Source organism: Symsagittifera roscoffensis, chromosome 9, assembly GCF_963678635.1.
Source record: "Symsagittifera roscoffensis chromosome 9, txSymRosc1.1, whole genome shotgun sequence".
Taxonomy (NCBI): domain Eukaryota; kingdom Metazoa; phylum Xenacoelomorpha; order Acoela; family Convolutidae; genus Symsagittifera; species Symsagittifera roscoffensis.
Genome location: NC_087070.1, coordinates 37,286,789 through 37,314,200, shown reverse-complemented (window position 1 = coordinate 37,314,200; position 27,412 = coordinate 37,286,789). Strand labels below are relative to the sequence as shown.

At 33.0% G+C, this 27,412-nt stretch overlaps 2 protein-coding genes across 2 annotated transcripts; both read left to right on the top strand.

Moving 5' to 3' along the window:
- The first annotated feature begins 601 nt into the window (after positions 1-601).
- On the top strand, positions 602-4,821 carry LOC134854083 (cornifelin homolog A-like). The gene is made up of 3 exons (XM_063870157.1): positions 602-873; positions 3,840-3,940; positions 4,539-4,821. Exons 1-3 carry the CDS (start codon positions 777-779, stop codon positions 4,674-4,676), a joined length of 336 nt encoding a protein of 111 aa, XP_063726227.1. The 5' UTR covers positions 602-776; the 3' UTR covers positions 4,677-4,821.
- A 15,105-nt stretch (positions 4,822-19,926) lies between these two features.
- LOC134854081 (uncharacterized) lies at positions 19,927-26,679 on the top strand. The gene is made up of 3 exons (XM_063870156.1): positions 19,927-20,187; positions 25,480-25,580; positions 26,359-26,679. Exons 1-3 carry the CDS (start codon positions 20,097-20,099, stop codon positions 26,494-26,496), a joined length of 330 nt encoding a protein of 109 aa, XP_063726226.1. The 5' UTR covers positions 19,927-20,096; the 3' UTR covers positions 26,497-26,679.
- The last annotated feature ends 733 nt before the right edge of the window (positions 26,680-27,412 follow it).

The window sequence follows — 27,412 nt, the reverse complement described above, 5'->3', positions numbered from 1 at the left end:
ATTACAAACAGACAAAAAATGTCAAAAATATGTAGTTCAAATTAAAAACTGCTCTGCCCCGACTGACATAAAACCGTTCAATTGGTCCTACTTATAAGGAGTGGAATAAAATGTCCAATTCAACCTGAGCACTCAGCAGGAATTTTCTGAAAAACTTTGATCGAGAAGACGTATAATATTATGTTTGTTCTTAACAACCCAAAAGAACCGTTTTTGTCGACAAAATATATTGACCTTCTTATATTTGCCCACAGTTTCCTTCTTAACACTATTGGTTTTAGTTTTAGCTTTTATCGAGGTAAACGTTCTTTGGAGTTAGTAATAATTTGAGTTGTGCTTTTATCGAAAAACTTAGTTCTCGTTGCTGTGTTATATCACGAATTGCTTTGAAAATTGATTGGTTAAATGAGGTAAATTTAGTTGACTTCTGGTTCCCAACTAAACTCTAAATGGTAAAGCTTGAGCTTTTTGTGGAGTTATATTGGCAAACTCTTTGCATCAGGTGAATTCGCCATCAAACAATCCTATCACACAAGAGTAAGAAAAGGTAAAGCTATTACAAGGTAATAAATCAGCTAACATGGTAGTATTGGTAATGTAGGTTAGTAGGTCAGTCGACATAGATAAGACAAAACTCTCTCGCAAACTTTGGACTGTTTGATTTCTATATCGCGCCACAGTCAACGTTCAGTAAGTTGTCTACGTTTTCTTATTTTCTTTTAAATTCGAATCTGAAACAGTTTTTCAAGAGAAAATTCTCAAGTTCGTTTCTCAGTATGGGTTTGATTGGTTTCGACAAAAATGATCTGTTCGGATGTTTCACTGACTTCAAAGTGTGCCTCTGCGTCTTCCTCGTCCCATGCTATGTACAGGGTGAGTCATTGTGAAAACCATCTTTCGAAATTGAAAAATGTATGGAATATTTTATGCTTCTGTTGAGTTCATTTTTGACCTATTTTTGATTATCTGAAACATTCTCGAAATTAAAATAGAATCAATCTTACATAAAAACGCCGATATTTTGTCAAAATGCAAACAGAAAAAAATGAATAGAAAATCAAAGTATGGGACACAGAGACAAAGTGGAGTTGCGCACCACTTGCGATATAAAATTCAGTAAAAGTGGTGAATCAAGAAAACACAAAATGAGCAAAGATTCCTACATTTTTGCCCTCTCAAAAACAACTTCAAAGAAATAGATAACATAGCATGAGTAGATAGCATTTCTTGATTGGGCTACAACATTTAAAATTTGCTATGCAAGTAAAACGTACAAAAATAATTATGAAATAGAGGTGAAACCTAAACTGTGTTGCGCTAAAACAATAATCATAATAACTTGCTCCGAGTATTGGTGCACTTTCGTTTTTAATTTTTTTTTGATTGATTACCTTGAAAAAAAATCTGTCTGGGGGATCGCCATTAGACAAAAAAACTTCTGTTTTCAGACGTCTCTCAGCGCAAAAAAAAATGTTTGTAGAAATGGTGGTTGAAGACCATTGGTATCATTTTTACGATACTGATTAAAACAATTGAAATAAAGAAACTGATATGTCAGAAAATTGACAAACTTTAATGGCAAGGTAACCATTCAAGATACTAATAGTATGGGAAAAGATTGAAATATTAAGCTTATTAGCTCAATGTTTTAAATTACTGTAGTCTCAACTTAAGGAGAGAGTGTCTTTTTGATTCCGTGTCATTTTTCAAATCATTTGAAAAAAGAAGGACAAAAATAGGGTAAAACCTAATTGGTAAATCCTAATTGTAACTTTTATACATTTAAGGTATTATTAATAATAACCTCAGATCATTCAGATGACTAAGATAAATCGTAGGTGAGATTTACAGACTTCTGTATTATTTTAATTTCATTTAAGTTAATGTAATTTATTAAAATTCAACTAAGTTTGAATAAGCTTCAGCAGCAGCGTCTGAGGGTTGAAATAGATACTTTTAGTTAAATTTAGTCTAGGTTTAAATCTTGAAAAATCATGATGCTTTTGTGTATATGTTTCACATAAGCACAATTATACGAAATTTTCAGACGTTCTTTTTGAAACTATGTATTTTTAAGGCCGATTGTTGCCAACTTTTTTTTGCAGGCAGTCAAACATTGCCAAAATGAAGTGCTTATCTTGCAAATTTCCAAATCTTTTAGATTTTTGCTTCACAGAGCGGCGAAATAGAGCAGGTTTCAATTACTAAAGCATTGATAGATTAAGATTGTGTTTACTTTAGACAGGAGCCTGAATTACTCTTAAACAGTGATATGACGTGGATTGTCTAATGCTCACAGTATCAACTGTTGTGAAACCCAACTGTACTTCACGATATTAATCGTTACTCGATAAAGTTCCAGTAACACTTGTTGTTCCGACTTTCGATACGATAGTAACAGAATATTTAGGCTCGGGTTGGGTTTTTTTTCTTCACTTTTTAACTAGCCATTTTTGACGGAATTTTTTTTACATCATTCAGAAGGTATTGTTGTCCTGAGCTTAAAATTGAAAAAATATTTCACCTGTGATCATTTTTTGTAAAGATAGGGGGGTTTAAAGATTGCCATTTTGGCCAATTTGGGACAATTGACGCGCGATATATTTCGCGCTATTAACGCGTAAGCGGGGATTTAATCCGTATTAGAAATCGTTCCAAATTGATTCAAGGAAGCTTATAAGTCATAATTGATTTGTTAATAGAAGCAAAATTTATCCCTTTGTACTTAATATGGCGTGTGGAGGGATGTTTTCACAAATGATTTTAATTTTATTTTATTACATTCAATTTTTCATGTTCTTGCTGCTCCATAGACCTTAACAGGCAGTCGGAACATTCAGGGCTTTGCCCTGATACGAGCGGTCTTGTTTAACTTACTGGTCTCGTTATGAGATGGTAAAGTTTAGGTGCTTTTTTGCAAGTGAAATGAAGTAGAACGCAAAACGTGGCCTTATTTCTAGAGATATATATCTTTTTAAATCCCAATCAGCAGTGATAATTTTAGACGCAATAGCAAAACCGCGATAAATCTTTTTGGGTTTGAAAAATTTCAAAACTTGAATCCTCAGCTAGAGTTTCTTAATATTGAAGTCTTTGTTGGGACATGTACACGTTGCGGTTGTCTCATCATTTTGCGAGAAAAGCGACAAAACAAACTGGATTAAAAAAAAACTTAATTTGAAAAACTGAAAATGTAAGTTTTTCCGCAAAAAAAAACAACTTTCCTGTTTTAAAAAATCAAAATATTCTCGGATGTTGCCTAATGTTTATGTTCCCCTTTCAAAAAAATTGACTGGTCATATCAAGTGAAGTTTTATTATACCATTTGAAAAATACTGATTTCTAAACCTCAAAACTATAGCGGCTTGAATTTAAAAGGAACTTTTCTACAATAGTTCATTTTGGATAATGATAGCTAATGATTCTTTTCGTCCTATTAAAGCGTAAGCGGAAAATTAAATCACTCCGAATTGAGTCGAGGCGAGCATTTTTTGCATATCTTATCAGACACATGTCATATTCACAACGAAGTGATAGATTTTACTCCTATTAACAACTCAATTATCGCAAATAAGCTTATAAGTCTAGTGGTGTAAAATGAAAAAAAAACAATTTGAAAAAAAAACCAACAACGCTAAAGTGCAATTTGTAACATTCAGAGCGCCATACAGAAACTCATTTGAATTTTTTTTTTAAATTGGAATTTTTTTTGTTTCGAAATCTGGGCTCAGTTATTTTCTCACCGGCAACTCGTTTAAGTAAAAAAATGTATCATATTGGTGCCGCGTGTTGCACTTGAGAATGAACTCACTGCTTAAACTCTCGCTTTGTTATTACAGGAAAGATAGCGGAGACCCTTGGCAAAAGCTGTCTGCTTCATACCCTCTGCTTCTTCGTGCCTATCTTGGATGTGGTAGATGCCACATGTATCCGCAGTGATGTAATTAATTCCTTGTATCACATAATTTCACAATAGCAAATACATTACTTTCAAGACCTGCAAAGTTCGAAGAAAAAATGTGTAGGTGATTTCAATCGCCTGTTCATCAACTAGAATTCGATTCTTCTGCCCAACAAAAATTTGTCTTAAGTATATATCACGGTATCCGTGTCCGATCAATCAACCATTTTTTCAACCCTTCGAATGATTTTAAGAGGGTGCGCGCACCAAAAAAAAATGTTTTTGTAGATCAGATTTTTCCAAGAATTGCGTATGGCAGCATTTTTTCCACGTTTTCCCGATTGTTTGCATGCACTGTATTTTTCATTTTTTGAATAAAAAAACGTCCTTTTAATGCAAGTAAAAATCAGACCAGCCCGTGTTTGGTTTTTTTGGCAAAATACAGTTGTGATGGTCGTTTAAGAAAATGTACATTGACGAAAACTCATTTCCCACTTACTTGATTTTCACACTCAAATAAAATATATTCAAGTCAGGAGAGGTAGAGTTTGGATGTTGCATTTAGAAAAAGAAGAAATGAAGCATTGCAAAAAAAGGTCCTAGTGGGAATCGAACTTGTGAGTATGATGAATTTCAGGCGATAGGGGAGAATATAATAATCAGTCTGCTGGTGATTCTCCTCTGTTACCCCTTCGCCATCTGTCAAGAAGCCAGAGTGAAGGGGGCTGACCTGATGGCAGGCGACCAGACAGCTGTGCCCATGGACAGAGCCTGAACAAACAATCAGGGAACAATGGAACTCGAGATGAAGTCTATCAGTATAAAAAATATAATGATTGGTGAAGCGAACTGCAAACAAAGCTAAGCGATGGATTACATTATCAGTCAGACAGAAGTTATCGTTTTGTTCAATTGAGTTAAATTAAAAGCCAGAAAAATTTTTAAAACTTAAATGTTTCGAACTTCAACTCCAAACATTTCAACTATATGATAAAAGCTAAAAACTGAATCGTTTGAAAACCCAGCGATCTCCAATTTCGAAATTTTGATATTGTAACCCATCGTCAAACTTCTTTTTAGTCGCAAGTATATAATAAATTAACATAAATTTATTTGAAAAATTTACAAAAACTAAGAGCTATAAAAAACACGGTAGTGATAGTTAAGTTAACACAAGACTGGTCGTATCAGGGCGAAGCCCTGAATGTTCCGACTACTTTTTAAAGTCTATGGAGCAGTGATAACATGAAAAATTTAAATGTATTTAAAAAAAATTGAGTTTTTTGTGAAAACATCCCCCCACATGTCATATTCACAACGAAGTGATAAATTTTACTCCTAATAACAAATCAATTATGGCAAATAAGCTTCTTTGAACCAATTTAGTTTTATTTCTAAGACGGATTAAATCTCCGCTTACGCGTTAACAGTGCGAAAAATATTGGGCGTTAGTTGTTCCAAATTGGTCAAAATGGCGATCTTTAACCCCCATAACTTTACGAAAAATGATCACAGGTGGAATATTTTTTCAAATTTAAGTTCAAAAAACAAAAGCTTTCGAATGATATTAAAAAATTCCGTCAAAAATGGCTAGTTAAAAAGTCGAATTTTGACTGAAGAGAAAAACCCGCCCCCAGCACAAATATTCCGTTACTTTCATTACGAAAGTCGGAACAATAATAAAGACCTTGCATTATAAATGAATTTTTCCTTGCGAATTGCACAGCTTTATTTGGTTGCATAGGAAATAGCACAACTTCACTTGTCAACTTGAGATACCACATAAACATGGCATTGCAAGATAGCTGACGGAAAATGAAACAACTTACAGAGCGACCTAACCAAAAATTGTGAAAAATATTTAAAAGAAAATTATCGATGATTTAATCCGTTTTAGAAACCATTCCAAACTGGTTGAAAGAAGCTTATTTGCCATAAATGATTTGTTGTAAGGAGCGATATCTATTCTTTTGTATTTTATCGCGTCCAGACAATTCGGCCAAAGACAATTCAGCCGATTTGAAGTTCAGACAATTCAGCCAAAAGTATGCAGACAGTTCAGCCAGAGACAATACAGCCAATAATATTGACCACCGCAGTCGCGCCAACGTGTTGCGAGCTTGCCAACAGAAGGTAGGACTCTATACGAAAATTAGAGCCGGTTATCGCCGTAAAGCGGCGACGCGCGCGTAGCACGCCCACCGGCTACCTTAAACCGAGAAATAACTCCAATTGCATGTGCACCGTAGTTCATATGACGTGCGGGTGATAATTTTTATAGAAAAAGTTTCAAATTTTGGATTTTTTTAATGTTATTACTGCTCCATAAACCTTAAAAGGCAGTCGGAACAATCATTTCGCCCTGATGCGAGCAGTCTTGTATAATTTTGTATCGAATGCTGTTCAATTTCAGAAATATACGTTCAGCCACACAGTTTTAGTGGAATAAACATTTTAAGAATTTTATTGAGACGACAAAATTGGAGAAAACTCTCGTTGAGCTGACTACAAAATTGTTGTCATGAAAAACTTGAAAATATAAGTTCTGAAATTCTAAAAATTTTATCTTTTTGGGTTTCTAGAGGTAAAGAGGTGGGTTAAATTTTTTTCTTCAAAAAACACAAAGTTAGATCACCAAGTCGACAAATTATAAGTCGATTTCTCTTACGCCCAAAAATTTGGAACATAAAGTTAAAAAAATGGAAAATGTATTCGAACTTATGACATTTGATCTTGTCGGGGTAGTTGTTATCTGTAACACATGTGTGCCAGAGAAAATTTGCGGATCATAAACCTGCTTAAGTTTACAGATTTGCGGATTAAATTTACTATAAATCAAGACTCGAATGAGTAAGTATAAATTTTGTTCAAGTTATTGCTAGGTAACTGCTAGGCTTCCGCTGAGCATCCAAAATAAAGCCGATTTTGAAACTAATTCTCATTAACATGTTTTATGAGCTTCATACTTTCACAAATTGACAAGAAACGAACTGAACGTACAAAGATACCAATAGTCAAAATTTTGCAAAAATCATTGAATCATCTAACAATTTGAATTAAAAAATGCGAATAAATATAGAGATGTGAGAACAGATTGTTTCAAAACTTTAACGGAACGCATTTTGAGATGTTAGCCATAGGATATCTTGGAGATTAAAGAGAAGACAGCCTGCATTAACTCACCAAACAAACTAATGTAAGGGCTGAAGTTGAAAAACAGTTTATAGAGGTCCTGATTGTCTTTTAGGTAAATTTGGAAAAAAAATGTTTAAAAAATCTCAAACAGCCAAATTGTGACTTTCATGTATTTTAACAGGTATCAAGTCAATTTGTTTTAAATAGTTAAAAGCCTGCACAAGTATAACTGGAAGTGAGCGATCTATGTTTAGCGGTACTCGCATTGACAAAAATGGATTCGAATCGATTTAAATTGATTTTAAATCGGTTTTAAATTGATCCAAATTGATTAGCAATGTACATTTTACGAACTTAAAGTGGTTTTAAATCGATTTAAATCGATCTTTTTTGAAAAATTTAGATCAATTTTGGTGTCTAAAAAATCGATTTATATCGATTTGGATGGGTTTTTGGACTAACTAGAATACATCCGAAACTCACTTAAATCCATCCAAATCTCGCTTAAATCCATTTTAAATGGATTTAAATCAATCTTTTTTTGGAAAATTTTGATCAATTTAGGTCTTAAAAATGAATTTCATTCGATTTGGATGGACTTTCACTTCAGAAAAATGTAAATTTTTCATTTATTAGAATTCTAGAGGTAGTGAGGGGGATTGTGTTTTTTTCAAAAAACGCGAAATCAGCTCACAAAGTTGAAAAATTATAAGTTGATCCCATTTAAGCCTAAAAACTTATAAAATAGAAAAAATTGAAAAATGTATTCGAACTTATGACATTTGATCTTGCCGGGGTAATTTGTATCTGTAAGTAAGATCGATGTGGCGGAGAAAATTGAATTTACTATAAATCAAGACTCGATTGATTAGGAATAAGTTTTGCTCAAGTAATTGCTAGGTAATTGCTAGGCTTCCGCTGAGTGAGCAACCGAAATAAAGCCAAATTTGAAACTAATTCTCATTAACATGTTTTATGAGCTTCATACTTTCACAAATTGGCAAGAAACGAACTGAACGTACAAAGATATCAATAGTCAAAATTTTGCAAAAATCATTGAATTATCTCACAATTTGCTTAAAAAAATGCGAATAAACATACAAATGTGAGAACAGATTGTTTCAATACTTTAACGGAACGCATTTTGAGATGTTAGCCATAGATGCTAATATTCATATTACAATTCTTCATGAAGCGGAAAATTTATGCGCGTTCACTTCAAGTAGTTGTGGCTTACACCAGATGAAAAAGAACGTTTATTTAAATAGGTTTAGACTGAAAAATTTCTGTGGGAGTACTCTTAAGATCATAGCTGCTAAGATCGTGAAAATTTGACAATTGTTTTGGAACACTAAGATTTTTTTTCAACTACATTATAAATAAACGGATAATGAGATAAATAGACTGCAAAGCAGCCTCACTTTTGAAACTTAAAATTTGAGTTTACCAGCTACATTTACAACGCCAAAAGCAATATATTATGTCTGGAGGGAGATCCTAACGATCAGTACTGCTCATCGAGAAGGATATCTTGGAGATTAAAGAGAAGACAGCCAGCATTAACTCACCAAACAAACTAATTTAAGGGCTGAAGATTAAAAAAAAAACATTTTATAGAGGTCCTGATTGTCTTTTAGGTAAATTTGAAAAAAAAAATGTTTAAAAAATCTCAAAACAGCCAACTTGTCACTTTCATGTTTTTTAACAGGTATCAAGTCATTTTGTTTTAAATAGTTAAAAGCCTGCACAAGTATAACTGTAAGCGATCTCTGTTTAGCGGTACTCGCATTGTCAAAAATGGTTTTGGAGCGATTTGAATTGATTGTAAACCGATATTAAATTGATCGAAAATGATTAGCATTGTACATTTTATGAACTTAAAGTGGTTTTAAATCGATTTGAATCGATCTTTTTTGAAAAGTTTAGATCAATTTTGGTGTCTAAAAAAATCGATTTATATCAATTTGGATGGTTTTTCGGACTCCCTAGAATACATCCGAAACTCACTTAAATCCATCCAAATCTCGCTTAAACCCATTTTAAAAGGATTTAAATCAATCTTTCTTGGAAGTTTTTGATCGATTTAGGTCTTAAAAATCAATTCAATTCGATTTGGATGGACTTTCAGTTCAGAAAATTCTAAAGTTTTTGGATTTTTAGGGGTGTATTGTGTTTTTTTTTTCAATAAACGCAAAATCAGCTCACAAAGTTGAAAAATTATAAGTTGATCCCATTTAAGCCTAAAAACTTATAAAGTAGAAAAAAAATGAAAAATGTATTTATGTATTCGAACTTATGACATTTGATCTTGCCGGGGTAATTTTTATCTGTAAGTAAGATCGATGTGGCGGAAAAAAATGAGTTTACTATAAATCAAGACTCGATTGATTAGGAATAAGTTTTGCTCAAGTAATTGCTAGGTAATTGCTAGGCTTCCGCTGAGTGAGCAACCGAAATAAAGCCAAATTTGAAACTAATTCTCATTAACATGTTTTGTGAGCTTCATTCTTTCACAAAATTATAAGAAACGAACTGAACGTACAAAGATACCAACAGTCAAAAATCGCAAAAATCCAATTATTTATCTAAAACCTTGTTTTAGTAAGTTCGAATAATTATACAGACGTGCAAACATATGGTTTCAAAACTTTAATTGGACGCATTTTGAGGTGTTAGCCATAGTTGTTAATTTTCATATTACAATTTTTTATGAAGCGGAAATTTTATGCGCGTTCAAGTCAAGTAGTCGGGGATCGCACCCGATGAAAAACAACGTTTGTTTAAATTAACAATGTACATTTCACGCGCTTAAATGGATTTTAAATTGATATAAATCATTATCTGAGATTGGGATTTATTGCCGTGTATTAAAATTCCATAATTGATTGTAAGAATTACATATGCTTTGTAAAAACAAAGCATCTGCTGTTTAAATATATTATACCTAGTTTTCCAGACAAAGCCACAAAATTTAGTTAATTTTTTGCACACCTGTTCAATGTGAATTTTGAGAAAAGTTTTTCATCAACAAAAACGCCTAAAAATTTACACACATTTGTAATTTGAGCTGAAGGAAGAAAAGCAAAATGTTCTTTTGAAAAACTACTAGCAAGTTACATCATTTGAGTTTTACCAGGATTGAAACCAAGTCCCTTCGCTTTGAACCATCTATCCACTTTATTTAACGAGCTATCAAAGCTATGGCAATAATTTTTTTCTGCTTTGCATATTGTGATAACATCAGCAAATAGAACTACCTCAGATCCTTCAGCAGTTTTCAGATGATAATTTATATATATTGAAAAATAAAATTCATTAAAATTAGAACTGACCCTTGCGGTGCTCCATAAATTTTAGAGCGCCTGGAAGACGTTTTTCCCCAGTTTGAACAAAATTGAAAACGTTGTGTAAAGTAATTTTTCAGAAGACATTGAAACCAATTTCTATAGCCGTATTTCTGTATTTTGCCAAAAGACGATCATGATTCATGGCATCAAACGCAATTTTGAGACCTACCATTTTTTGTCTCATCCCTTTCTAATAAGTTCTGTGAACTTGATTAAAGAGACCACGCATGACTTTTTCTTTAGAAATTTAAACTGTTTTTCATAACGAACCTTCTGTTTGTTAGCAAAGTTATACACTCTATTGAATACTAAATTTTCGGAAATTTTGCTGATTGAACCGAGTAAACTAAAAAGTCAACAATTTTCCAGAGATTCTGATAAACCTCCCTAAAAAAGGGGGCATAACTTTTGCAACTCTTAAGCCTTGAAGAAAATAACCACTGCTAACGCACTGGTTGAAAAGGCTGCAAATTCTTTCAGAAATTACAGGCAGAGATAATTTTTAATTTTTTTTTTGCTATCATGACCATTTGAACCTTTGTTCTTCAACATACACATGTCATTTTCAATTTCTTTGAGGGTAATATCATTAAAAACCATTGCTTTTTCGATGCGATCTATTTAACTTACCACTTGTTTGTAATCAAACGCAGGGTTTCTCAGTTTCTCGCAAATTGAGGCAAAAAAATCTTTGAAAACATCAGCATCCAAAAAACTCGTGTTTCTGGAGTTTCCTTTACAAAATGCATTAAAGACCTAGAACAGCGTTTTTGAATTTCTACCGTTCCCACCGTCCCAACATTTTTGTCACAATGAACTCTTTTTTTCGTCTCTTTTACCTTCGTTGCTAAACTTCTAGCTCAAAAATATTTCAATTTATTCGATTCAGTAGGATTTTTAACCATTTCCTGAAAAGCCGATTGCGGTTTTTGAGGACTTTTTTGATTTAATCGGTAACCCATGACTGTTTTTGTGATAGCGATTTTTCTAAGGGCGCAAAACCATCAATTTTAGGTTATAGATTCAACTAACAGACATTATTTCTCAATGGAATCACTAAGCTTCAAAAATTTCGCAAATTTATTTTCTAAGAGGAATGACATTCTGAAAAAAAAAGATTTCTATAGAAGTAATCTTCATTTTCTTGCTGGTCACCCAGATATAAATAAAGAAAAATGATCACAATATTTGAATCCAGTGTTTTTATGTTGGCATCAAAATTAAATACTAAGTGATCAATTCATTCACTCGATGTTGGAATAATGCGAGTTTGATTGCTACTTAAAATATGCGCACCACAGCTTTTAATTAGATTGATACAAGGTTTAGAAATTGGCTTGCAATCTAATGTGTTGATATTAAAACCTCCACAAACAAAAAAATTACTTTTCCAAGCATTTAACTACAGAAGGTAACTCTCAAATTGATTCAAAAATCTTCATTTTTGCTCTGTGGTGGTTTATAGACAACGAAACTATTGATCTTGACTAATTTATACACAAGAAATATGTTTATGCATTCGATATTAACCTCCACTTTATTTAACTGAAAATTCATGTCATCGCGCACATAAAACGCTCATCCATCACATCGTTGATACTTTCGGTGCTTAGAAATTGAGAGATGGTAGCCATCAAGATGATAGAGATTCAGATAATTATTATAACACAGCCAGGTTTCGCAAAGTGCAATATTAAAAAGTTTTTGTTCTACCTGATTAATATCTATAACGAGTTGATCATGATGGCATCTAAGGGACTTTATATTAAAAAACAATTTCCATATGACGTTCTTCTACATTTCTCTCGTAATAAACTTCAAAAAAATTCAATCAAAATTAGTGAACTTATTTGTTAGCGTCTTGAGAACTGCCCGAGATTAGTTGTGATAGCCTGGTCGGTTTTGACTGATCTGTTTTTTGACTGCAATATTAGCTAGTTGCTCCACTCCAGCAAGACTATTTACACTTTGGGATTAAATTGAACCATTTGGCCGTTGGCAAAAAACTTTCATTTGGCGGTTATGAGTCGTTGTAAGAAGATTCATGTCATCGCATTTCCTTTTAATTTCCATATCTGATTTCGACAAACGTTCATTCCAAATATGCCTTTTCCCTGTACACTCTTCTTCCCAGATAAGATACGCCTTTTTCCAAAAAACTCATATTTGTCCGAAAAGTAGACAAATTTCATAATAATTGGAACGTTTTTACTAGAATCCTTGCGTGTCGGAAGAGGATGACATGCCTTGATAACAGATAGCCACCAAAATAATGGTAAACTAGGTTCCACTTGTCAGGAATCAGGTTGGTGGAGTGTGGGTTGATATCAAATTTCAAAAAATTTTAAGCAATCTTTACTCGAATATCTTTGCTGAAAATTTACTCGCTTTTCGAGATCAAAAACATTGTTCTTAACTCAATTATTTCCTTGGTTCTTTCATTTATTTTTTTTTTCAAGAGAAACAAATCTGGTCAAAATGTTAGTGATAATAGAAATCATTAATCTGGGGTCAATATTGGAATCTGGGGGAAGGTTTTTCAATAAATCGAGGTAATTTATTGGACTATTTTCGGCCATTTTGATGAAAAAAGTCAAAGATTTCAAGCAATAAATCCGAATCAAAAAGCGCAGCAGTAAAAACGAATAATCTCTAGCTTTCATTCTCTGTTCGACTGTTGATTCGTTTTGTGTGTGGGATGTAAATTCACATCTTAGTTGACGATTTTATTTCCGAAAATTTTTTTGCTAAGAAGAACATACGTTTACACTTCAGTTTGTATGAGTATTATGAGAAAATTTTTTTATTAATATAGTTAAAATTTCTGTGTTTTTATAGCTATGCGTCTGTTTTTTGTTTCGTTTCAATTCAAAAATAGGTTTATGACATCAGAGGTTTATGACATCAAATAGCACAGCTGCAAAGCTGCTTTTGACGCAAAAAAAATATATTTTCAGAATTAGATTTTGTTCTGACGATAAAACAAACTGGACTATTTTTTATCAAACTTAAGATTGTTGTATCTTAAGAGTTTGGTTTCATTTTTTGAAAATCGAGCACTGAAAACCCAAAAAAGTTTCTTGAACTGTTTGTTGGTAATTTTTCAAAACTGAGACAACAGATTCTTAGCGAATCTGGCAAATTTGTAGATCATTTTTGTTCGCGGAACTCCAAAACTATTAACTATCTCTTCCCTTATGCAAATTCTTGTAGATAAGGCTCTTGAGTGAATAAGTTTTTAGATGTCTGTTGCGATTGAAACAATGAACACGATTGAAGATATTGGCATACTTTAAATTCCCGGTTTGACCAAAAATGCTAATCATATATGGAAGTATGAAAATCATACACTTTTCATGCAATTCGATAAGTACAGAAAACTACAATAAAGGTCTTTCATAAGTGATTTTTCATATATGGAAATTGTATGACTAGCATTTTCCTTTTTTTCAAAATTAGAAATTTTAAATGATCTTACATTGATCAAGACATAAATAAACCTGCCATACACCCGGGTTGACCAAAAATGCCTATTCTACAACTTCCATAAATGTAAAAAACGCTTATCATATAATTTCGTACACTTCCATAGATACAGATACACTCTAAGGTAAGCATTTTTTCATATATGGAAATTGTAGGACAAGCGTTTATTCATCAACCAAAAATTTGATTGTTTAAAAATTTTGTTTCTCTAAATTTTTGAGATGTGTTCGTGACCGCATACAAGTGACTAAACCCATGGCTTACTCAAGACTGGAGTCACCAAAGGGTTGATCTACTGGCATTTACAATGCATTGGAAACGACCTGAATTGTGTATGAGTTTTTTTCACAAATCATATACTGAAAATCATCAAACTTTAAAATTTTGGCAAAAATTTTCAAAGATGATTTTTTTTCAAAAGTTAAGATATCCAAATTTTTAAACATTGATAGAGGCATATACAAATACGCCCTAGAAAAGAAATAGGAGTTTTAGGACTGTTTGAAAAAAGTTATTCAGAAAAATGGAAAAATAAATTCATTTTTTGTGTATCCAGGACTACGAAATGCAGACAAAAAAATTAATATTTGTACGCAAAATTTGTTTTTGAAAATTGTATGTTTGAGTACAAAATTCGATTTGCGGTTTAAAAAAAACTGTGGCAATTTAAATTTTACTTGGAAAGTTTTTTTATCGACATCAAAAAAATGCTGGTCATACAAGTTCTATAAATGGAGTTTGTATGATTATCTTTTTTTTTGACAAAATGTTTTTTATTTAGTACGATACACCGAATTTTTTGCCAAAAGAAGATAAAAAGTATTTTGGAAAATCTATGACACCAGTTTAGCAAAATGTATGAAATAAGCATGATTAGTATTTTTTCATTGACTTAGTTTATGGAATTGTATGATTAGCATTTTTGGTCTATGGAGGTCAACCCGGAACATTTAAATGAAAAAGATAAAATGCAATCATATTTTCAGTCTACCATCGTACGCAAGTCGAGCTGCTGAGTGCTACTTAGATAATTAAACTGATCAGTGTTCCATATATAATAACACGTGTTTCGATCACCAGATGACTTATACGATCGTGGCCGGTCAAGGACTAAATTGGTCTAAATACAGAAATAGTCTAAGAGAAATATCGAACTAAACAAGCTAATCGACGAAACAAGTAAAAGAATCGTCAATCGTCAAGGTTAACAATGGAGAGAACAAATTATTAATCAATTGACTGAAGGTAATTAAAATTTTTTTAACATTCTATAAAAAATAAGTTTAATGAATTTATTGAAACTAAATAATATTTGTTCATCTTTTTGCAATATTGACGCGATTCTTATAATTGCTTTTTATCAATTAGCCTATAAAAATCATTTTTGCTTCGTTTTTCTGCTCTTCCACACTTTTTGCACTTGGACTATCCTACTTAAGGCACCGCCTCCCATCCGATACAGATCGATATCGCTATTTTCATTGCGTACCCTTTCGCATGTTCCATTGTAAATTTCAGTTGTTTTCTGAAAAATTTGACAACCATTAAAAGTTCTTAAGTTTCAAAGATTAAACGAGAACTATTATTTCTTCGAAACGCGAAAGTTGAAAGATGCTTCAAAAAACATTTAAGCAGAATAAAATTTCTAATACAAAAACCAAGGAAAAAACGGCTTATATACCAATCAGGTTTAGTAATTTTAAGCAACTACAGGAGTTAATTAACGACACTTGAGACTACAATGAAAAATGGTTACGTCGCACAAAATTGTGTGATTGGAACTTAGCCGAAAAAAAAGATAAGCCGACAAAATAAAATCAGACTAATGATTTTTTTCCGAAAAAATTCAATTTCGGACACTGAAAAAAAAACAAGATCCGGCCGGAACTGGAACCCCTGAAGTTAGGTTTGTTTAAAAGGCAAGCGCATTACCTCCAGATCAAGTTCGATGATTAACGTTTGACTTTTGAATTCATATGGATCAAAAATAAAAATGATGCAAGAGATTTTGTTAAAATAGTTGTTAACCCCAAAAAAAGTCTTATTCTGATTTGATAACGCTTGCTAATGGTAAACGCAATTATTGGAAACTTAAATTACGATTAATTTTTTCTTTCATTACTTTTCACAAAAATCCTATTGACGTGTGAGTTGTTGTATATAGAACAGCATGAAAATATGAATTTGTGCTCCAGAGAGATAAACTGAGCCAAAATGCAAAATATTTTTAAATACATTTGTTATCTAGTTTTTTGTTAATAAATTTTACATTACTTGGGCTCTCACAACTGTTTACTAATTGCATACAGCTGTCAAAATTCCAAAACCCTCGTTTAAATGACTGAGTACGATCTGAACAAGCCTAAGGAAAGCAGCTCGAAATTTGTAGGCCAAAAACATTACATCGAAAAACTTTGGCTGTTTTTGTTATTCCTAGCTGCAAAATTGTCTTGTCATTTTATCGCTTACATTGTCTCATAATCATTGAAACTAATATGCTGATAAATTGGACTATTCCATACTAATTTGGTCTTCACGTTTTACCCGTGAGGCCTTAGTTTTAAGAAACTTACGAAATTAAGCACGACCTGTCTTCTTGCAGCCATATTTTTTCAAAAGGACTCGTGTTAGTTGTTTCGGGTAAAAATTCAGTTCATAATCACAAGAGACTTGCTTTCTCAAATGTTCAAAAAACATTTTTTTTTTCAATTTACGGACGCTTAGGAAATTATTTTTATTGCTTTTTCTTTCGTCTGAATGACATTTCACTTAAATACTGGTACACAAAATTTCTGATTGAGCATACTGTTTGTCTACCAGCCAAGTTTCCTGTTTTTGTTCCGACTTTCGATACGAAAGTAACGGATTATTTGTGCTCGGGGTGGGTTTTTTTCTTCAGACAAAATTCGACTTTTTAACTAGCCATTTTTGACGAAGTTTTTTTATATCATTCGAAAGCTATTGTTGTCCTGAGCCTAAGTTTGAAAAGATATTTTATCTGTGATCATTTTTTGTAAAGTTATGAGGGTTTAAAGATTGTTATTTTGGCCATTTTGACCAATTTGGGACAATTAACGCGCGATATAATTTGCGCTATTAACGCGTAAGCGGAGATTTAATCCGTCTTATAAATCCTTCCAAATTGGTTGAAAGAAGCTTATTTGCCATAATTGATTTGCTACAAGGAACGAAATCTCGTGTGGGGGGCTGATTTTAATAGAATAATTTTCAAATTTCGGCGAAAAATTGTTTTTCATTTTATTTTGTTTCATTTAAGTTTTTTAATGTTGTTTTTGTTATTACTGCTCCATAAACTCTAAAAGGCAGTCGCAACTATCACGGCTTCGCCCTGATACGAGCAGTCTTGTTGTTCCGACTTTCGATACGAAAGTAGCGGAATATTTGTGCTCGGGGTGGGTTTTTTTTCTTCAGACAAATTTCGACTTTTTAACTAGCCATTTTTGACGGAATTTTTTTTATCATTCGAAAGCTATTGTTTATTCTGAGCTTAAAGTTGAAAAAATATTTCACCTGTGATTAAATTTCGTAAAGTTATGCGGGTTTAAAGATTGCCATTTTGGCCAATTTGGGACAAATAACGCGCGATATATTCCGCGCTATTAACGCGTAAGCGTAGATTTAATCCGTCTTAGAAATTGTTCCAAATTGGTTGAAAGAAGCCTTTTCGCCATAATTGATTTGTTGCAAGGAGCGAAATTTATTGTTTTGTACTTTATATGGCGTGTAGGGGGATGATTTTTATAGAAAAATTTTCAAATTTTAGAAAAAAAGTTTTTCATTTTATTTTATTTCATTAAATTTTTAATATGTTATTGCTGCTCCAAAAACGTTCAAAGGCAGTCGAACTTTCAAGGCTTTGCCCTGATACGAGCAGTCTTAATTTTTTAATTTTAAATTTGTCCGTTTTTCGTTTACAGCGTCTTTTTATCTTTGCAACCAGTGTCCTAAACTACTCATTAGCTCAACTTAAAACTATGTTATTTTCAGCTGTTTTAGTGATAACTACAAAATTTACTTGATATTTATGTGTAGTTTATCAAGTAAAAGTTCATGGAATTGCCAATTGGTTAATCTATAACGTTCTAGGAGTTTGAAAAACTTAAGGGTAGCCGGGAGAGATGGAAGTTCATGATTTCTTTATTTCGCTGATTTATACAAAATTAACAGTTTTAATGGAGAAAAATGAAAGAAAATACCTTAGTTTAGGTCATTGACAGCTTTCAAGTGAAACCACACAATCATTTTGAAAATCAATTTGTTTGTGCGCATTGTTCGAAATGCATATTTATACATAATTAAATTTCCAGGGCAGGACATTCTTTGTTAGGTCATGTAGGAGGAGTTTATACGGTTAATCGGAAACAAAATTACTAATATTCACAGAAAAGCATATCGGCTTAGACCCCCTTAGATTACAAGAATATTTTAAGATTGACACGTTTTCATGAAACTAATCCAATTTGAGAAAACTTGGTCAATAGCAACGTTTTTAAATACCTCTTGCATTTCTGATTACAAATTCCCATTTTTGAAACTTACAACTAAGAATGACTTTGCTACTATCTGCTTTGCATTTGGCAAAAAAATGAAATGAATTTAATAAAAAGTAAGAAAAAACACTTCGAAAACTTTAGACGTTTTCATGGCAAAATGCTATCATCTAAATGATTTAAGGGCAAAATAAAAAGCAAATTCAAATTCTCACTTTCTTAAATGTCCAATCAGAAAGACCGTTTCGAACAACAACCAATTTGAGTTTCGGAAAAAATTCAATAACCGATAGCAAATTATCCAAGCTACTTTTGGTAAAAGTATCATTTTTTGGTTTCAGAAAGTAGCGCGGTCAATTCACTGTCGGTGGATGTATTTTTTTTGAAACTCAAAAAACTTTTTCCTTAAGGTCCTTGCGATTGGACCTTTAAAAAAGTGAGAATTTGAATTGGCTTTTTATTTTGCCCTTAAATTTATTTAGATCATAGCCTTTTTTCATGAAAATATCTACAATTTTCTAGTGTTTTTTCTTACTTTTAAATAAGCTCATTTCAAATTTCTTTGCTAAAGTAGTAAAATCGTTCGCGGTCTCATGGAAGTTTCAAAATCGGGAATTTGTTATCATATAGGCAGGTGGAATTTAAAAACTTTGCTATTGACTAAATCATATGATTGTAACGAATTTGTAACATACGTATATCAGATCGTAACTGATAAAAATGAACCAGGTTTTTTGAAGATCAGAGAAGTTTTTAACCATTTGATAGGCAAAATATTTGTTTAAGTCTTAGAAAGCTTTTAAAAACTGTATGAAAAATGTAGGATTAACGGATTTTTTGAGTGGGGTAAATTCGGGTTAACAAGAAGTCAAGACAGAGCATTTTTTTTGTTTCTTCTGAAAACCGAAAGCACCATACTCACATGAAAAAGAAAACACGCAGAAATTCTTTCACGGTTTTTTCTGAAAGAGAGCGAGAAAACCATAGGTTTGCTAGTGGCTTGGTTTGCTTAGTTTGTGAAACTTTTCTTTACTTCTTGTCAGTTGGAAGGCGAATTCATTCTGCACAGAAGTTTGCCAAATTTCTTGGATAGAGCGAATCAGACTTATGCCGTTATGCCAGTACGTTTGTTTTTAACAAAGCGAAACAACCGTTTTCGCCGCCGTAAAAATTGACCCACACATATTTGCCAAACTGGTCCTGGTTCACAGGCTTGTTTTAGATTTACCTGTTGGGTTAAAATGTTTTCTAATTTGAGTTCTTCCATTCGATTTTCGAGAAAATTTAGTTCACGTTGCTATGTTATATGGCGCGTTGCTTTGAAATTTGATCGGTCAAATGAAGCTTATTTCAGTTGTTTTCAGATTCCGAATTAAATTGTGTGGGGTAAAATTTGAGCCATTTCTGCACACCTGTATAGGCGATATATTTTATCAGGTGATTTCGGCGACAACAAGCAATCCTATCACATTAGAGTAAGGAAAAGCAAAGCGAGGCGATTAGAAGGTAATAAATGAACTAACATGGTAGTATTGGAAATGTAGGTTAGTAGGTAAGTTGACCTAGATAAGACAAAAACTCTCTGGCAAACTTCACTCTTGAAATACTGATTGTATCAAAATAAACGTCCAGTAAGTCACCTTCGCATTTTTATTTCGCTTTAAACACAGCTCTAAAACAGTATTCCAAGTGAAATTGTCGAATTCATTTCTCAGAATGGGTGGCTTTGAAAAGAATGATCTACTTGGATGTTTCACCGACTTCAAAGTGTGTCTCTGTGTGTTTTTGGTCCCTTGCTACGTTCAAGGTCAGTAATTGTATTTTTTTTTGTATTTAATGCCAATTTTTTAGCAATATTTGTGGCATCAAACAATTTTAACGGTGTTTTTTGGGTTAATTATTTTTTCTGAAACGGTTTTTGGCATTGAGTGGAAAATTATAAATGTCTGGCACCAAAAAGAGCAGTTTTAGGTTAAGTAACCTCGATAAATTTTTTTGACCAAAATTGATTATAGTTATTATTAGGCTGGCAGTTACTATATAAGCACTATAATCTATCCATTTTTTGACATTTTTCGATCAACCGAAACATTCTCGAAATTAAACCAAGGAACAAATTAAAGGTTATCTGTATTTATCCCACTAAAAAGCAATCTCTTGAAAAATTGCTAGCACGAAAAGAAATTAAAATGAAAATGAAATTTAGGAACGGGCGAAATAGAGCTTCGCGCCACTTGCGATACAAAAATAAACAAAACAGTTGACACGAAGAAAAACAAAATGAAACAAAATCTGAAAAAAAAATCAAATTCGAAACAGCACTATCAAAAGAACCCGTTGAATGAGATCAGACAACTTCAGTGATCATTTGCCACTTTTTCACTCTTTAGTCGGAAACATGAAACCAAAATTTAACTGTACGCCCAGAAAAAAGCTCATGCAACGCTTTGTATAATCTCTTTGAAAAAAATGATGGCAAAACTTCAGCCAAGAAGACAAAAAATCTGGAAAACAAATAATCAATATGAGCCAGCTACCGTAAGATTCAAAATTTTCAAAAAAAAGGAGAAAAAAGTAGAGTGTCAAGGTAGCTCAAACAAAAATGTGACATTGACAAATCATTATTGCAAAGAACTCAAAAAAAATCTTGAGAAAAGCAATCATAAAACTTTCGGGCCATTTCAAACAAAAAATTTTAAGGCAAAAGATTTAGAGTTCGAATAATTTGTTTTCAGCAATGATGAAGTTAAAAACTAGAAAACCAGATTTGCAAGAAAATTGATAAAATTTTAGAAATTTAGCCAAAAACAAATTAACCGTAAAATAAACTTTCGAGCAGGGGTGGGTTGGGGGGGGGGGGGGGGGGCGGACGTCTCTTTCTCAGGGATTCGACCCGCTTTGTACTATTTTGAGACATCCATTGCTGGCTAAAAATTTCTAATGGCGCCTTTGGCCAAAAAGTGCCTAAAAATTGTCCAAAAAGTGCCTAAAACACCTTTTTTTGGCCTTTTTTCAAAACATTGCCTGGGGCGCAGAAAATTTGGCAAGAACAGGGTATTTTTACTGCTCTGGGAGAGCTCGGAAAATCAATTTGGTCGACCTAGAAAAAGTCGCTAAAATTTTGAAAAATTTTTGAGAAACCGCCCCTCGAGAAAACCCTCGATCAGCTCCTGCCTTCGAGTATTTGTTATTCGATATCATAGCTAAGTCCGGAATGCTCCTCGTGCCGTTTTTTGTGTTAGATAAAACAAATTGATCCATTTTAAAAAAAAGTAAGTATTGAAAATCTTGCCCCATACGCATTTTTGAGCACTGAATAATAAATGTTATGCATAATATCTCATTATTTATATTAATCGGCTGCATTTTTCCTTTGAAACACTGTTTGCACAAATTCCATTCACCGTCTATGCAAAAATGAGAATTTTAGCAATCTAATTAACAAATTTTGACAAAAATTCCAAAAAGAAGGTAAGGAAAATAAATGCGAAAACCAGGATTCCAAAAAAAAACGACATTTCAATAAGTTTCATTCCAATAAGTTTCATTCCAAACTTTTCTGAGTGCATAATGTATACCACGTTACTTTGCTTAAGATGCTAGTTTACACGCTGTACTATAAAACACAGTTGGCATTTAGAAACAAAGGAAATTAAACCGACTTAGCTTGACAAACTTATCTTAGCTTTACACCTTATTGGTACAAAAAAATCCAAAAAGTTTTCAGTGTGTAACACAAACCATATACTCTCATTTCAGTTTCAAGTAAATCAACCATTTAGCTTTTGCATAATTCAAGCTAGAACTTGGTCATCTGTAATGAAGTCTTTAACGGAAAAAAGTCTAGCACCCTGATGCATTATTATTGATAATCACAAGGTTAGTAAAATTTTTATAATTATGCAACCAACAAAAAATGTTTTTATAAACTTTAAACACAGAGGCAAAGGCAAGCTTCGAACCACTTGCGATGGAAAACAAAAAAAACAAAAAAAAAGAATGTTGAAAAAACAACAGGAAACAAAATTTGTGTATGTCTCGATAAAATATAACTAAGGGCCCAGCTAGAGCCGGAGGTTGGTGTTCTGATAACTTTGTTCTACCGATGTGTGATGAAGTGGTTAATTTCAAAAAGTGGACTTAGCCCCAAACCTTAGTAGTTTTTTCTAAAATAATGAGGTTGAAACTTTATGAGAAAATGAAATCTTCCCAAAGACATAACATTTTTCTTACAAACAATTAAGAGAGGCGGCTTCTACAAACGGTTTATTTGATTGAACACTTAATCTCAATATTGACAGGGTACTTTATAAGAAAACCCAATAAGCTTCTAAAAAACGTTCAAAAGTTCCAAAACTTGACTTTCTGGGATCAATAATTTTTTTTCTGCAAAAAGAAGGTCGTAGCGTCAAGACAAAACTAAATATTTGTGTTTTCGCCTATAAATTGAAACTTTGTTTTTCATTTGCATGTTTTTTCTATTTTCAGTTTGCTATTTCTTGATATAAAAAGCCTGCTCTTCATCAATATTTGTCCTCTTAAAAACAACTCGAATTAAATAAAACTAGCTCTACTGAGTGTTCCAAAAGTTTGTTATGAGATCAATAACATCCATAAAAATTAACGAAACCGAGATAAACACAGAGGCGAAGTTGCACTTCGCATTCACAAGCGAAAAATTGACCGATAATGCTGCTGGGAAAAACTAAATGAGTATTATTTTGATTCTATAAAAATTTTTAATTGACGCACGCCAATTATGAGTCTACATAAATGCTAAGTGATGCAAGCCAATTATAACGCATTAGTAGTACCAGTCAATTTGACAAAAAAAACTTGCCAACTAACAAGCCTCAATTTATAGAGCGAAGCATTTTTATTACTATACGAAAAAGTTCATTAAAAACATCCGACTCTGCCCAGGTTCAAACCCTCTTTTTTATCGCGGTTCTCCGTCCCTACCTTTACGCTAGAGATCCATGATACTTTGAAGCTAAAGAGCTATTTGTAACATCTTGGTTCGTGTTATTATCCTTAGTATTCTTTAATTATTAGCTGGTTATTTAACAAATCGAATTCTAAAATTTGCGACTTAGCTTGGAAAAAAGAGAGTTCATACTATCACACAAACTTTGCTTGTAAAAATCATCTTAATGTTTTTTGGAAAAAAAACTTTTTGGGATAAATTTTTTTAAAACTTTTTAAAATAATTTTGGTAATATTTGGCTGTTTTTATATTAGATGACAAAATTTTATAAGGCTATTTTCCCCCGAGCTTAAGAAAATTCAAAATCTAAAACGTTTTTTTATAAGAGTCTTATGTCTTACAAAAATCGGCTCTAAGGTTGTTACAAGAAAACCGTAAAAAGTTCTTAGATACATCATCATTCTTTTGCATGAAATCAAGGAAATTTAATCTTAACTATGTTTAAGTAAATTTCAGCTGCGGCTACTGGCGGTAATAAAATTTTTTATTTGATTTACTTTGATTCAAATGATAACTTCAAAAAAAAATTAGATTTGTTCGAGTTCATCTTTCATATAAGCACATCACACTAAGTTTTCAGGCGTTTTAATGTCTTTTTTATGTAAATATTTGGGTTCAAGGTTTGACGTGGAGTTATGGTGATTTGGCCGTATGTTTACGTTTGTCTGAAGCTATTAGTTTTGAAATTTCGCGACGCTTAGTCGTTTTACAGCTGACACTGAAAAATTTCGGGTCCGCGCAAAGTCAAGAAAGATGCGATAAGACTTTGAATTACAATTTCTTTGTGAGACAGTCAAACTCAAATGCGGTCTTTGTTCGGGGTTGTGCCTAGTGTCTATTGTCGCCGTAAAATCGAATGCCATCGCTGAATATTTTGCGTGAATTGCTTACTTCTGACCGAGTTCTTTTTTTCCAAGTACTAACAACTTCCAGTCCAATTTTTGGATCTGGCTCGAACATTGGCACATAATGCATCTTAAAATCGACGTTGAGTTCCAGAGGGTTCGGGATCCAACCTTAAGCGGCCATCAGTTAGGTTTGCAACATATTGAACTTTGGTCCCATTTCAACCTCAAGTTACTGAATTCTAATAGGGCAATTTGACTTCCGTTATCAATCTACAGCCCTTGATAAGACAAGCTACGTCATTCAACACTCTGCGAAAGAAGCGACAAAATAACAAAAAATCTTAGCCAGGAATGAGAGGAAATAAACGAAACGGATCCAGCTTCGACAGTCCTGATAGCCTTTCATAAATTCTCTATGAATTGCTGAAACCCGTTTTAAAAACAAAAAAGTTTCGATTTCCGGAGAACTCTATGAAAATGTTCAGAACTGACCAAAAAATTCAGTTCTATTTAGGAAACAACTTCGTTTTATAATTTTCTTCATTTATAAGAATGATAAAATAACCATTTAACCTCCACAAAATAAATATTTGGTTTTAAAATACTCCAAAGGTTCTCAGTTGTCTGCTAAGCTTCCTTGTTCCGATAATTGAAAATAATAAGTTTTGTCGTCGTGGAGATTTTAGCTTGTTGTTCACGCAAAATCAGGTGCCCAACATCATCATCGGAATGGTTCGAGCGATACATCATAATAAGACAATTTCGGTTTGGATTCGATCATTTCAAAAACTTGAAAAGGTTTTCCCATTGTAATAAAAGCCGGTTTGAAAACTTTTTTTGTCTAATTTAGAGCGAGTAAATTGTGCGAATAGGAATTGGCATTTAAATTTTTTCAAATAATCAAATAAAAATTCTAGTGAAAAATAAGAACTTTTTTCCTCATTTTTTTTCTCGAAGACATCTGTTGTCGTTTATGTAATTCATTAGTTCTATACGTTTGTATGGTTGTACACCACGCTTAAAACACGACACTAACAAGAAAAACATTTTTTTTTCTGAATGTGATGAGAACATTCTGTGCTACTTGCATAGTAACTGGCTATCCTCGTTTTCTTTGAACTTACGTTTTCTTTGAACTTACATAGGAGCATACAAAAGTAGTTCATTCCTTATCGGCTACTCATTCAAATGATTATCTTTCGGGTGATGCTGCTTATCGCACCTTAGAATAATCTCAATTGCTAGTCTCGTATTGTGATTTCAGGAAAGATTGCTGAGACCCTGGGCAAGAGCTGTCTGCTCCATACCCTCTGCTTCTTCGTGCCCATCTTGAATATAGTAGACGCTACGTGCATCCGCAGTGAAGTAAATAGTTCCCCTATTGTATAAATTCAAAACAGTAAATATCTTAGAATCAGTACCTTTTGATTAATCTTTTCAAGCCCTAAAGCTAAAAAAGAAAATTTTATTGACTTCAGGGGGCGACACCCCGTTCATCATCAGGAATTCGATACTACTGCCAACCAAATGCCCCCCTTGGTACTATCTCAGTTTCGGTGTCTGATCAATCAACCCTTAGGTTCTTTAAAACACCGAATTTAGGCTAGGGGTAAGAGCCCAAAAACAGCTTTTGTGAGATCTTCCAAGTACCCAAAACAGCATTGTTCTACGTTTTCTCATATACTTGGAGACACGGCAATTTTCGAAAAACTTCAGAGAAAACGCCCCCTTCATGCGTGAAAATCCTAGAACCTCTCTTGATTGATTTAGTCGGTCAACTATACTAACATGGTGGTCTTGATAGTTAAAATTACACTGGAAAAATATAATCTAAAAGGGAGTTTTTGAGCGAAGCTCTTTTTTGCACTCCAAGGTCGTTTTTCATGCTTTTAAACCATTCAAGTTGTACCACTTTTGCTTCATTAAGAAGTCAAACTCTGCACCGGATTGGCGCACAATTTGATGTGCGTACGCTTCTGGAATCCAGAAACAAGTCTTTAAACATGTTAAGATTTCGTCGGAACGATCGAAGAACACGAAAGAACAAAAGAAGATCCAAGAGATTGTTCTTATTGCGGAATCCGCTTACAATTTACAGAAAAAAAAACAGTTTGGCCTCGTAATATTGGATGTTGCATTTCAGGCGATAGGGGAGAATGTTATATTGAGTTTCCTGGTGATTTCCATGTGCTACCACTTGGCCATCTGCCAAGAAGCCAGAGTGAAGGGGGCAGACCTGATGGCAGGCGACCAGACAGCTGTGGCCATGGACAGAGCCTGAATAAATCTCCAGTCAGAGAACATGAGAAACGGAGAGAATGTATGCTAGAGACAAAGTTTATAAGTCTAAAACTGATATATGATCGCTTAAGTTAACTAATGCAAAAAAAGCTATGCGATGGATTACATTAGCAATCAATTAAAAGCTAACACTCGCTTCACTTGAGTTAAAATATAAGTCAAGAGTATATCAAAAATTCAAATGTTCCTTCGCATAAATTTCAACTCAATTTACTTAGACTAATTTTATAATCTCAAAACTGAATAGCTTGAAAAAAACCGACTACTTGGAATTAAAATGATCTCTACTTTTGAACCATTAATATTGTAATCCATCGCCAAATTAATTATTTTATAATGCAATTACGTAATAAACTAACCAAAATTTACTTGATGAATTTACAAGTATGAAAGAGATTAAAAAAAAACACGAAGAAAAACCCTGCATGTCTCGAAAGCTTCCAAAAAAAGACATCTACGGGATTCGAACCCCGATAGTCATAGCTTGCATCAACTACATTCAGAACTGCACGATATCGCCGCTTCCAGTCACGAGACAAAACAAAGCGGATATAAACATAGCTTCTAAATTACCACCTAGCATTTGAATCATACGCAGATGCCGAAATTTAACACAAAAAAAATTGAGCGTTAATTTGTCACAATTCGGTTATTAGGTACAATAAAATTTATTTTTCCTGTCCATTTTGGAAATTAGAAATCATTCAATTTTTACTTTAGATGTTCGCTTGTGGAGTTTGCCTTCATTTCAACTAGGAAAATGAACTAAATTAAGTAGTCAAAATCAATTTCGAGCGCAATTTTTTTCTTTTAAAATAAACAAAGAAAGTCATCAAGACTTATTTGAATGAAAACCATTTCGGTCGTTTACACAATTAACAAAGAGGAAAATACAC

Excerpts from the sequence above, each read along its gene's own strand:
- LOC134854083 (XM_063870157.1), top strand. The coding sequence starts at position 777 with ATGGGTTTGATTGGTTTCGACAAAAATGATCTGTTCGGATGTTTCACT. Across the intron at positions 874-3,839 it reads CGTCCCATGCTATGTACAGG|GAAAGATAGCGGAGACCCTT; the intron begins GTGAGTCATTGT and ends TTGTTATTACAG. Across the intron at positions 3,941-4,538 it reads CCACATGTATCCGCAGTGAT|GCGATAGGGGAGAATATAAT; the intron begins GTAATTAATTCC and ends GATGAATTTCAG.
- LOC134854081 (XM_063870156.1), top strand. The coding sequence starts at position 20,097 with ATGGGTGGCTTTGAAAAGAATGATCTACTTGGATGTTTCACCGACTTC. Across the intron at positions 20,188-25,479 it reads GGTCCCTTGCTACGTTCAAG|GAAAGATTGCTGAGACCCTG; the intron begins GTCAGTAATTGT and ends TTGTGATTTCAG. Across the intron at positions 25,581-26,358 it reads CTACGTGCATCCGCAGTGAA|GCGATAGGGGAGAATGTTAT; the intron begins GTAAATAGTTCC and ends GTTGCATTTCAG.